Here is an 11856-nt window from a genome sequence, read left to right as displayed (position 1 = left end):
AAAAAAAAAAAAAAAAAAAATTTAAAAGTAATGAATCTGAAAGTAATGATATATTATTTTCCACAATTCTGTGGTTGGCGGGCAGTTCCTGTGGCTTTGCCTGGGCTCACCTACAAGGCTGCAGTCAGCAGGTGGGTGGGCTGGGGGCTGGCTGGCCCTGGAGGGTCTCACTCAAATGTCTGGAGCCTCTGCAGGAAGGGTTGGAACGTCTGGGATGGTGCGGCTAGTTTCTCCAGGTGGCCACTGATCCTTAGTGCGTCCAGCATAGACTTCCTTACGTGTCTGCCTCAGGGCAGCAAAAGATCCAGAGCAGAATTGGCAAGGGCTCTAGAGGCCAAGGCTGGAAAGCCACGTGGTATCACCTCCATTGCATTCAAAAGCCCATCACAGGACCAGTGTAGATTCTCGGTGAGAAGAGTGGCACGATCCTGGGGTGTGCTTCCAAGGGCAGGGGGAATAGATGCAGCCAGCTTTGCAAATGATAGACCCCACTATTCATTTCAATCTCTCATTCAAGGTCTTCCCCAAAGGGATTCATCCCACCTGTAGATGCCACAGGCCCAGTCCTGCTTCTGCCCTGAAGCTTTCTCCTTTCCCTGCTGTTTATGTAGCTCTGCTGGTGATAGCTACAGTTTTACTAAGCTATAGACTATAATAAGATTTCAGCAGTTTTTCCATTAATATTCTACAATGCTTTAGTCATTTTGTCTTCTTAGTCTCTTCGAATCTTGTGATGATTTCTTAGTTTTTCCTTGTTTTCCATGACCTTAACCCTTTTGGAGAGTAGTAGTCAAGTATTTTGTGGAATGCCCTTCAATTTGGGTTTGTCTCATGTTTTTCTCATGAAAATCATCAGTCCAGGGCTATGGAATTTGGGAAGAACACAAGAGGGAAGTGCCCTTCTCATCCCTTCATATCCAGGGGTCCATGATACCAACGTGAAATACACACACTGGACTGGGCGCAATGGCTCACGCCTGTAATCCCAGCACTTTGGGAGGCCGAGGTGGGTGGATTGCCTGAGTTCAGGAGTTTGAAACCAGCCTAGGCAACATGGCAAAACCCCATATCTACTAAAAATACAAAAAATTAGCCGGGCGTGCTGGAGGGTGCCTGTAATCCCAGCTCCTCGGGAGGCTGAGGCGGGAGAATTGCTTGAACCCAGGAGGCAGTGAGCCAAGATTGTGCCACTGCACTCTAACCTGGGAGACAGGGCGAGACTCTGACTTAAAAAAAAAAAAAAGAAAGAAATACACACATTGCAAGTTTATACTCACTGAGATTTGACCACTGTCAAGATGTAAAACACTGTTCTACTGATTTTTATGACTCACTGATGGTTGCAAACAGGACTTCAAATAATCTGACTTTAGGCCGGGTACGGTGGCTCAAGCCTGTAATCCCAGCACTTTGGGAGGCCGAGACGGGCAGATCACGAGGTCAGGAGATCGAGACCATCCTGGCTAACACGGTGAAACCCCGTCTCTACTAAAAAAATACAAAAAACTAGCCGGGCGAGGTGGCGGGCGTCTGTGGTCCCAGCTACCCGGGAGGCTGAGGCAGGAGAATGGCGTAAACCCGGGAGGCGGAGCTTGCAGTGAGCTGAGATCGGGCCACTGCACTCCAGCCTGGGAGACAGAGCCAGACTCCGTCTCAAAAAAAAAAAAGAAAAAAATCTGACCTTAATGCAAGGCAGAAGTAGAAGCCCTGGGGCATAAACACAGTATTTGCAAGCCTCCCTCCTTTTGCTTCTAGGCCCCAGAGACCTTCTTCCTGTCCACCCTCAACCCAGGCCACTTCCCTCTACTCCCTGCAGACCACGTCTGCTCTTAATCTGCCCTAGAAGGTGAGGAGGTCACTTCCTAGTGACATACACTGATCACTTGGTCACCTGCTTCTTCATTAGCAGCTGTATTAAGGAAGGCAGATGCCTAGAACCTTCTTAATTATTCTGGAGGCTGCTGGTGCTATACGACCTCATCATACATGTTTGAATTAATTTTTAGTTGATAAAATACTTTTCCTGTAGGTCCAGTCCTCTCAACTGTGAGGTGGTCAGGGATTATGATGCTAGTTTGTCCTATGTGAAAATGGAGGCTCAGAGAGGTGGAGGTAACTGGCCCAAGACTCTGGAGCTGAGGGGTGCTGGAGCTGGGATTTGAACTTTGGCATCCCAACTCCTGCCAGCCCCTCTGAGGCTGAGTGGGCAGCAGAGTGGGTTATCCCTGGGGTCCATTCATCATTTACTGTGTTGTGTCCATGGGGAGGCTGTGTTCTGGGTCCCAAACACTCGCTGTTTGGGAGACTGGCAGCAGGTGAAAAGGGCCTCCCTTCGCAGACTGCAGGGACCTTCCTGCACTTGTTTCCAGGATGGCCTGACCTTACTGCACTGCGCAGCCCAAAAAGGCCACGTGCCTGTGCTGGCGTTCATAATGGAGGACCTGGAGGATGTGGCTCTGGACCACGTAGACAAGGTGAGAGTGCCTCAGGGCTACTCATCATTCCCATTGGGCGGGGGGCTCCTGGGGCCACTCTTGCCCACTGAGCTTACCACATTCCTTGGGTGCATCCTTTGATCTGTGGGCATATTGCACCTGGCCTGGGGAGCCGCTGGTTGGGAAGAGGTGTTGGGGCACAAACGAGCAGAATATAAGCAGAACACAGTCAGTTGCCGCAGAGAGGCCCTGATCAAGGACTAGGTGGGGTTAGAAAAGCAAGCTATTGCTTCTGCTTCCTGGAGGAGGTGGCATTTGGTAAATAAACTGGATTTGTGGGTGAGATTGGAAATCAGGGGTTGGAAGGGGCACCAAATGGAAGAGCGAGGCTTGTGGGAGCTTTAGGGACAGGAAAGGGCTCTAGTGTGAGTTATGAGGACTGGAATCTTAGGAGGGAAGGTCTGATGGGTGGTTGGAGGTCCCTCTGGAGATCTCAACCCCCATCCTCAAGAATCTGTTTATTCATTAGGCAGCAAGGAGCCACCTAAGGACTTCAGCCAGGGAGGGACCCCAGCAAGTGGCTCTCGTTGGGAAGTTGGGTCTGGGCTTTCCAGGCAGGGTGTGGGGAGGCAAGGGGAGAGGATAGTGTCTGGGGCAGGAGAGGCCACTGCAAAGCCAGAGTGGTTGGGAAACAGAGGCCAGGTGGGCAGAGGCAGGTATGCCCACTGACAGAGTGAGGAAGGCTCACACCACTTCTCCTCCTGGCCAGCTGGGGAGGACGGCGTTTCACAGGGCAGCTGAGCACGGGCAGCTGGATGCTCTGGATTTCCTCGTGGGCTCTGGCTGTGACCACAGTGTCAAAGACAAGGTACTGTGTCCGTGAGGCTCTGGGATCCTGACCAGGGTGCAAAACTTGCCAGCTTCCAGGCTCTGGCTCCTCACCTGTGTCCACGTCTGACTCCCATTGTGCTGGAGGGCCATGTGGCCCAAAGACGAGAGCGTATTTAGTGTTCGTCCAGCATGCCCTTCACTAGCATGCGTTATGGGCCAGCCTGTGCTACAGGTGGGTGGCAAAAAGATGCCCAAGACACCGTTTCTTACTCAAGGAACTCAGTGCCACAGTCATAGTAAGGATTTCTGATCTGACGTGGCTGGCCAGGGTGGCAGATCTGGGTGGTTGGTAGTGCTGCCTGGAGTGCATTCAGTAGGGCTGTAATCTACTGGGGTTGTCTGCTGTTGGCAGACGTGGGGAAGTGTTAGGGGGTGGTAGCCACACAACTGCTCTGCTATGGTTATGGCAGGAATAGGATGGGAGCATAGAGGAGGGAGCATATCATTCAGGGCTTATTATGAGCAGGATTTCACCAATCTGAGAAGGGGCAAGTGATGGGGACCGGAGGGTCTACCCTATAAATGACTCTTATCATTGGACCCTTGTGAATCATTAGGGAAAATATGTTACAGCAAATTCTTTTTTTTTTTTTTTGAGACGGAGTCTCACTCTGTCGCCCAGGCTGGAGTGCAGTGGTGCCGTCTTGGCTCACTGCAACTTTCGCCTCCCAGGTTCACGCCATTCTCCTACCTCAGCCTCCCTAGTAGCTGGGACTATAGGCGTCCGCCACCATTTCCGGCTAATTTTTTTGTATTTTCAGTAGAGATGGGGTTTCACCGTGTTGGCCAGGATGGTCTTGATCTCCTGACCTTGTGACCCGCCCACCTTGGCCTCCCAAAGTGCTGGGATTACAGGCGTGAGCCACCACGCCCGGCCTGTTACAGCAAACTCTAAATGATGCCTCCAACAAAGAGATTAACTCCATTATTAATCTTCTGGTTAATGTGCTTGGCCAGGATAGAGGGAGTTCTGTGTATACCGAAGTGGTAGAGAGCTCACACACAAATCCACTGCCGGGTCTTGTAACTGGAAGGCATCTGAATTCAGCCTTCTCGTTTTACAGCTGTGGAAACTGACGCCCAGAGAGGGAGATGCCTTAGCCAAGGTCACACAGCGAGACACAGGTAGAGCAGAGCTGGATTTGGAAGCAGCATCCTAATGCATAAAGCTGTGCTCCTCCCCTTACCAGGCTGCCTCCTGGGTTGGACCCCCTTGGGTTCTGCACTGAGTCCATCCACACTCATCCTTTTGGGCTGAGCAGGTGGTTGAGCAAGGCACTGTGCCAGGAACTGGGCATACAGAGAATGGGGAGGGCAGCACCCGCCAGGACTGGCTAACCCAAGAGGCAAAATGATCACACCTCAGGGCCCCAGGAGAGCATGAGCATCAAGAACAGAGAAAGAGAAAATACAGCTTTGATGAACTTCTCCAGAATCTTGCAATCAGAAATTCTGCAAAGAAGCTTTTAAAATTGCATACGCCTATTAAGTTTTGTGTTTTCAGAATAGGAGTGTTTTCATTTTCAGTTTCATCTGGGGAGGGGGAACGGTAAGTTTTTCAATGCCTGCTAAGGGGATAGACCTCTTAGAGTCAGTGACAACACAGGTCTCTCCACTTGTGCTCTAGAATGCTAGGGAGGCTTTGAGAGCCCAGAGAGAGCGACTGACTCCACTTGGAAGGGTGAGGTGTTGCTTCAAGGCCTCACAGAGGCGGAGATGCTGGACGTCCCCACGTGGAGGGGAGAGGACCCTGGGCTCACGCCAAGGCTACCTTCTGCCCAGCTCTCCTGCCTCTGAGCCCCCTGCCCTGCCCAGGAAAGTGTGAGCGCCTGTCAGCCATCCATGTGTGCCACCTGCAGCTTCAAATGCCAGAACATGGATATTTATAACCCAGAAGGAAGAAGAAAGCCCCACCATTGCCTCTACACCCTGTTAACTGGGGGCATATATTGGCCTTTCATGGTTCACCTGCTTCCTGCGTGTCTCTGAACACAGAGATTTCACACTGTGACTGCATTTCCCACTGCTTGTCTTGGCTTGCAGCAGCCAGCCGACAGGCTACAGGCTGTAGAGAAGCTGGCAAGGAGAGAAAAACAAAGCTGTTGAGGGCTTTTTAAAATTTAAAAATGTATTATTTTTAGCTGAATTCCTTTTTTTTTTTTTTTTGAGACAATATCTTACTCTGTTGCCCAGGCTGGAGTGTAGTGGCGTAATCACAGCTCATTGCAGCCTCAGCTTCCCATGCTCAAGCAATCCTCCTGCCTTGGTCTCTCCAGTATCTGGGACTACAGGCATGCACCACCACATCTGGCTAATTTTTGTATTTTTTGTAGAGATGGAGTCTCACTATATTGCCCAGACTGGAATTCCTGGGCTCAAGCTATCTGCCCACCTCAGCCTCCCAAAGTGCTGGGATTACAGGTGTGAGGCACCGTGCCCGGCAGGGAGATCCCTTTAAAGGACAACCCCAAGCAGGCTGACCTCAGCAGGGGCCACTTCTAATACAAAGTACGTTGCACCCTCTGCCCTGCCCAGTGCAGCTGCTTCTCTTGGCTATGTCACTGTCACCTTTAGACTTTCCAAGTGCAAAGTAACTACCAGTCCTCTGGTCTTCAAGTTCCAGGGACACATGTCAGGCTCTCCACATGATCCCCTGAAGACCCTCTTACATCATTAACTCATTGAACAAACATCTACTGAGTGTTGGCCATGTGCCCCAGGCCCTATTCTGGGCACTTAAGGAAACTTCAGAAAACAAAATAGATGCCCCTGTGGTGCTTATGTTCCAGCAACAAGGATCAGACACATGGAACGAATCCAAATGCCCATCAGTGATAGACTGGATAAAGAAAATGTGGCACATGTACACCATGGAATACTATGCAGCCATAAAAAGAAATGAGATCATCTCCTTTGCAGGGACATGGATGAAGCTGGAAACCATCATTCTCAGCAAACTATCACAGGAGCAGAAAACCAAACACTGCATGTTCTCACTCATAAGTGGGGGCTGAACAATGAGAACCACATGGACACAGGGAGGGGGACAACACACACCGGGGCCTGGTTTGTGGGGGCGAGGGGAGGAAGAGCATCAGGATACAGGATACATAGCTAATGCATGCGGGGCTTCATACCGAGGTGACGGGTTGACAGGTGCAGCAGACCACCATGGCACACATTTACCTATGTAACAAATCTGCACATTCTGCACATGTATCCCAGAACTTAAAGTAAAAGAATAAAGAAAAAAAGAGTCAGACGATAAACACTAAGCACACAGCCACTGACAGAGTGTGTTGGCAAGGCGATCCGTGCAGTGGGGGGAGGAAAAGCAGGGCAGGAAAATAGGCTCAGGAGGACAGAGGTGGGGTTTGCAGTTTCAGAGTGGGGCCCGGGCAGGCCACGCTACTCAATAAGAAACTAATGTCTCACGCAGAGACTTGAGGGAGGCAGGTGACTGAACCAAGCAGCTGCCTGGAACAGCCTGAGCTCAGGGGAGAGTTGCCGGGGCCTTAAGCAGTGAGAGGAGATGGATTTGGGAGACCCGAGGAGAGACTGGCTTCAGATGGGCACGTGGAAAGTAGAATTGGTTTTGTTTAATTTTTAAGCAATGTGCCTGCCTTGAAGTATAAGGAAAGAAAGACCAGGGCTTGGCCCTGCAATCTGCCCCGGTTGTAGTTTTTGGCAGTTGTCAGGAGCAGGGTGGCACTGACCCAGTGTGCATGGCCGCAGCTCATCACAGGTCTGTGATTCTAGGGCTCTCTGGTCTGCTGGCCTCTCAGGAGCCCTTTTTCCTGCAGGAGGGGAACACAGCCCTTCATCTGGCTGCTGGTCGGGGCCATGTGGCTGTGCTGCAGCGACTTGTGGACATTGGGCTGGACCTGGAGGAGCAGAATGCGGTGAGTCACCACCTGGGGGATGGTGAGATGCATGACACTTGCTTGCTGTCTGCCTTCGAGGAACCCCCACCAATCCATGGTGCAGTCTAAAGCCAGGAGGCTGAGGGCATGATCTCAAACTGAGAGCCCACCAGGGAAAGACAAGCAGCAGCACTGAACTCCAGGCTTAATGGTGGCACTTGGCATGATGGATCACCAAATAAGTGAGACACAGAGTGTGTGTTCAAAGAAGGGAGACGTCGCCATGGACAGGATGGTGAGGGAGGGCTTGCTGGAGTAGGAGGAAACAGACAGAGGGGGAGGGGCAGAACGTGAGCAGAGATGTGGAGCCAGGAGTGACTATGCCATGTGTGTGCTCCACAAAGTGAGGACTTCAGGGGTGGGGCTCATGGGATCACAAACAAGAAAGCTCATTTTTCCCAGGGGCAGGGCAGTGCAGAGCTCAAGGGGCCCTGGGGCCAAGGCCCAAGGGGTGTCCTCTCACGGTGGGATTGGGGGTCACTTGGGTGGGCCTCCCCACCATCCTCATTGCTCTCCCTATGTGTTGCAGGAAGGTCTGACTGCCCTGCATGCGGCTGCTGGAGGGACCCACCCTGACTGTGTGCGGCTCCTCCTCAGGGCTGGGAGCACCGTGAATGCCCTCACCCAGGTAGCCAGGCCCTCCCAAGACTGCGGTCTGCTCTTGTCTGCTGAGCCATAGCCGTGTCGGCAGTAATGGCCACAGTGATTCCTGAACCCTGAGTGAATAGAGGCTTCGAGGCAGCAGGCCAGGTTCTGATCTTGGCTTCTCCACTGCTGAGCCCTGTGACCCAGAGCAAGTTACTTAACCTCTCTGAGCTTTGTTTCCCAATTATAAAGTGGGATGACATTTACTTTTTTACATTATTGTGAGGATTCAATATCTAATACAGTGCCCAGGACATAATAGGGCCCAACACCTCAACACCTGTTAGTGTTTTTTTGTTTTTTTTTTTTGAGATGGGTCTTACTCTGTCGCCCAGGCTGGAGTGCAGTGGTGCGATCGTGGCTCACTGCAACCTCCGCCTCCTGGGTTCAAGCAGTTTTCCTGCCTTAGCCTCCCAAGTAGCTGGGACTACAGGTGTGTACCACCACGCCCGGCTAATTTTTGTATTTTTTTGGTAGAGACGGGGTTTCACCATGTTGGCCAGGCTGGTCTTGAACTCCTGACCTCAAGTGATCCACCCACCTCAGCCTTCCAAAGTGCTGGGATTATAGGCGGGAGCCATTGCACCTGGCCCTGTTAGTGTCTTCTGTTTGTTGAGCTCTTGATAGTTCACAAAGCCCCTTCATAACTGTTACCTCAGAAAAATTCTACCCATTTTGCAGATGAGAAAACTGGAGCTTTGAGGGCATTTTCGCAGGGTCACAAGCTAGTACGAGGCAAAGTTGAGTCTCAAAAGCCTGTTCCCCCTGACTCCAGAGCTCCCACCCACTGACGAAGCTTTCCCCTGACAGAGCTGGGGCTTGGGGTGTGGCCCTGGATGAACCTCTTCTCTTTCTCCCTATTGTACTCATCAGTTCTGCCAGTAGAAATTCTCCTCTCTGACCTGGAAAGCGGGGTTGTGGCCTTTCTTTAGGTAGTGAGTTGGTGTTTTTGCTTTGCTTTTTATTTTTGTATCAGTGACAAATAACCTTTTTGGCTGGTTGAATGGCTTCAGGTTCTGGAATTCTTGCTTTGTTCTAAATGTCCATAGTATAGCAAAAATATTAATAATAAATAATACAATATAAATAATAGCAAAAATACACAGGCAGTTCAAAAATAGAGAATTAAAATGTTATGCTAAAAAATATTTATTTCCCCACTGCTTAATTTGACTGGCTTTGAAAAAAAAAGGCTGGGCAAGGCGGCTCATGCTTGTAACGCAGCACTCTGGGAGGCCAAAGCTGGAAGATTGCTTGAGCCCGGGAGTTTGAGGCTGCAGTGAGCTATGATTGCACCACTGTACTCCAACCTGGGCGACAGAGTGAGACCCTGTCTCAAGAAAAAAAAAAGAGAGAGAGATTGGGAAGGTTGCACCCAGCTGGGTGGCCATTGGGTGGGGGGCTGGAGCTGCTCATCTTGCCAGGACTTGGGCTTCAGCCTCAGCTTGCGGTTTCTGGCAGAGGCCACATTCTATTTCAACACTCCCACCCCTCCCAGAATGTCATGATGCAGGGTCTCGGAGGAGGTGCCAAGCCCACGGTGACTGCATTTCCCATTGGGAGATGGACTGAGTCCCACACACCCCAGGTACTCACTCAGTTGGGACTTTAGCAGGGTGGCTAGCTAGTCCTGGTTTGCCTCATACTGTCCTGATTTTAAAACGGAAAGTCCCACATCTCAAGAACTCCTCAATCCTGGGCAAACTGAGACAGTGGGTCACCCTAGTGGGGCCTGTCTGGTGTGTGCCTTGTGCAAGGTAATCATTGGGCTGGGCTGGGCTCTGACTGAAAGAGAGCACTTTGAGGCCCACCGAGACCAAGCCTCCATTCTGGCCCTGCCAGGATCCTGTTTGGATGCGCCAAGACCAGCTTGTGTTGGGCAGTGCATGCTGGGTGGAATTTGCTCTGTGTTGGCAAATCTTACTTGTCTTCCTCTTTAAAAACCACCTCCTGGCCAGGCGTGGTGGCTCACGCCTGTAATCCCAGCACTTTGGGAGGCCGAGACCGGTGAATCACAAGATCAGGAGTTCAAGACCAGCCTGGCTAACATGGTGAAACCCTGTCTCCACTAAAAATACAAAAATTGGCCGGGCGCGGTGGCTCAAGCCTGTAATCCCAGCACTTTGGGAGGCCGAGGCGGGCGGATCACAAGGTCAGGAGATCGAGACCATCCTGGCTAACACGGTGAAACCCCGTCTCTACTAAAAAATACAAAAAACTAGCCGGGCGAGGTGGCGGGCGCCTGTAGTCCCAGCTACTCGGGAGGCTGAGGCAGGAGAATGGCATAAACCAGGGAGGCGGAGCTTGCAGTGAGCTGAGATCCGGCCACTGCACTCCAGCCTGGGCGACAGAGCGAGACTCCATCTCAAAAAAAAAAAAAAAAAAAAAATACAAAAATTAGCTGGGCATGGTGGTGTGTGCCTGTAATCCCAGCTACTCAGGAGGCTGAGGCAGAAGAATCACTTGAACCCGGGAAGCAGAGGTTGCAGTGAGCCGAGATTGTGCCACTGTACTCCAGCCTGGGTGACAGAGTGAGACTCTGTCTCGGGAAAAAAAAAGAAAACCACCTCCTTAGAGTCAATCAACTGCATGTCTTTACCAGCCATAGACTTGGGCAGGCTTTGGTCTACATTCTTGCATTTGTGATAGGAGGTGAGGAAAAGACTGAGACCATAGTGAGTTCCTTTTACTGGTCACCAGACCTGGGAAAGTCATTGATTTTTCCAGCCTCAGTTTAATGGGGATAATACTCCCAGCGGTGTTGTGACACTCAGATGGAAAAATGAATCTAAGAGCTTTGCAAACCTCAGTAGGAGGGGTCCTTGTGATATTGCATTGATGCCTGTTTCCTTCTAGAAAAACCTGAGCTGCCTTCACTATGCAGCCCTCTGTGGCTCGGAGGATGTGTCTCGGGTCCTCATCCATGCAGGAGGCTGCACCAACGTGGCTGATCATGTAAGCGTGGGTGCGAGGGTTGAAGGGGGTCTCCATTGCAAAGCCTTCCATGAGCACACTGATGAAGCACAAGGAGAAACGGGAACATTGGACCCTTGGGGTTGGGGTGCGGACCAGGAGTAGGGGAGCCGGCAGCACTTAGGAGAGTGAAATACTATTGTAGCTGTAATAGGTTTAGAAACCAAGCTTGCAATTCCTCTGAACTGATCTATCACCTCCTGTTCTCTGTTCATTTATGCATTAGGGCTTTTTTTTTTTTTTTTTAACGGAGTCTTGTTCTGTTGCCCTGGCTGGAGTGCAGTGGTGCAATCTCGGCTCACTGCAGCCTCTGCCTCCCAGGTTCGAGCAATTCTCCTGCCTCAGCCTCCTGAATAGCAACTGGAACTAGAGGCACACACCACCACGCCTGGCTAATTTTTTTTGTATTTTTGGTAGAAAAATACATGGGGTTTCACCATGTTGGCCAGGCTGGTCATGAACTCCTGACTCAAGTGATTCGCCTGCCTCAGCCTCCCAAAGTGCTGGGATTACAGGCATGAGTCACTGTGCCAAACCCAGGGTTTTACTATTAATCTTTTATGTTGCCTATCTGTCCACTTACTTGTTAATCTTTTTCCTGTTATACATTTGGTCCACACACAGGAACCATATAATCTGTTGGTTAAAACACAGACTTGGGAGTGCAGTGCTTCACACCTATAATCCCAGCACTATGGGAGGCTGAGGCTAGAGTATTGCTTGAGCTCAGGACTTTAAGACCAGTCTGGGTAATCTAGGGAGATCCCATCTCTACAAAAATTTTTTTGAAAAACTGGCTGTTCGTGTTGGTGTGCACATGCAGTCCCAGCTACTCGGGAGGCTGAGGCAAGAGGACTGCTTGAGCCCAGGAGGTTGAGGCCACAGTGGGCCATGATCACACCACTGCACTCCAGCCTGGGCAACAGAGTGAGATTCTGTCTCAAAAAAAAAAAAAAAAAATACAAAAATTAGCTGGGCATGGTGGTGTG

General features: G+C 50.8%; 1 protein-coding gene across 1 annotated transcript in view; it reads left to right on the top strand.

Moving 5' to 3' along the window:
* The window catches only part of ANKDD1A (ankyrin repeat and death domain containing 1A), a 43955-nt gene that overhangs the window by 14359 nt on the left and 17740 nt on the right, over positions 1-11856 (top strand). Inside the window, exons 5-9 of the mRNA XM_011940402.1 lie at positions 2370-2474; positions 3205-3303; positions 7130-7228; positions 7779-7877; positions 10751-10849. Of these exons, the coding sequence (XP_011795792.1) occupies positions 2370-2474; positions 3205-3303; positions 7130-7228; positions 7779-7877; positions 10751-10849 (501 nt within the window). The remainder of the gene's footprint in view (positions 1-2369; positions 2475-3204; positions 3304-7129; positions 7229-7778; positions 7878-10750; positions 10850-11856) is intronic.

This window comes from Colobus angolensis, unplaced genomic scaffold, assembly GCF_000951035.1.
Source record: "Colobus angolensis palliatus isolate OR3802 unplaced genomic scaffold, Cang.pa_1.0 Scaffold19, whole genome shotgun sequence".
Lineage (NCBI taxonomy): Eukaryota > Metazoa > Chordata > Mammalia > Primates > Cercopithecidae > Colobus > Colobus angolensis.
Note: the sequence above shows the minus strand (reverse complement) of the source record. Positions and strands in the feature narration are given on the sequence as shown.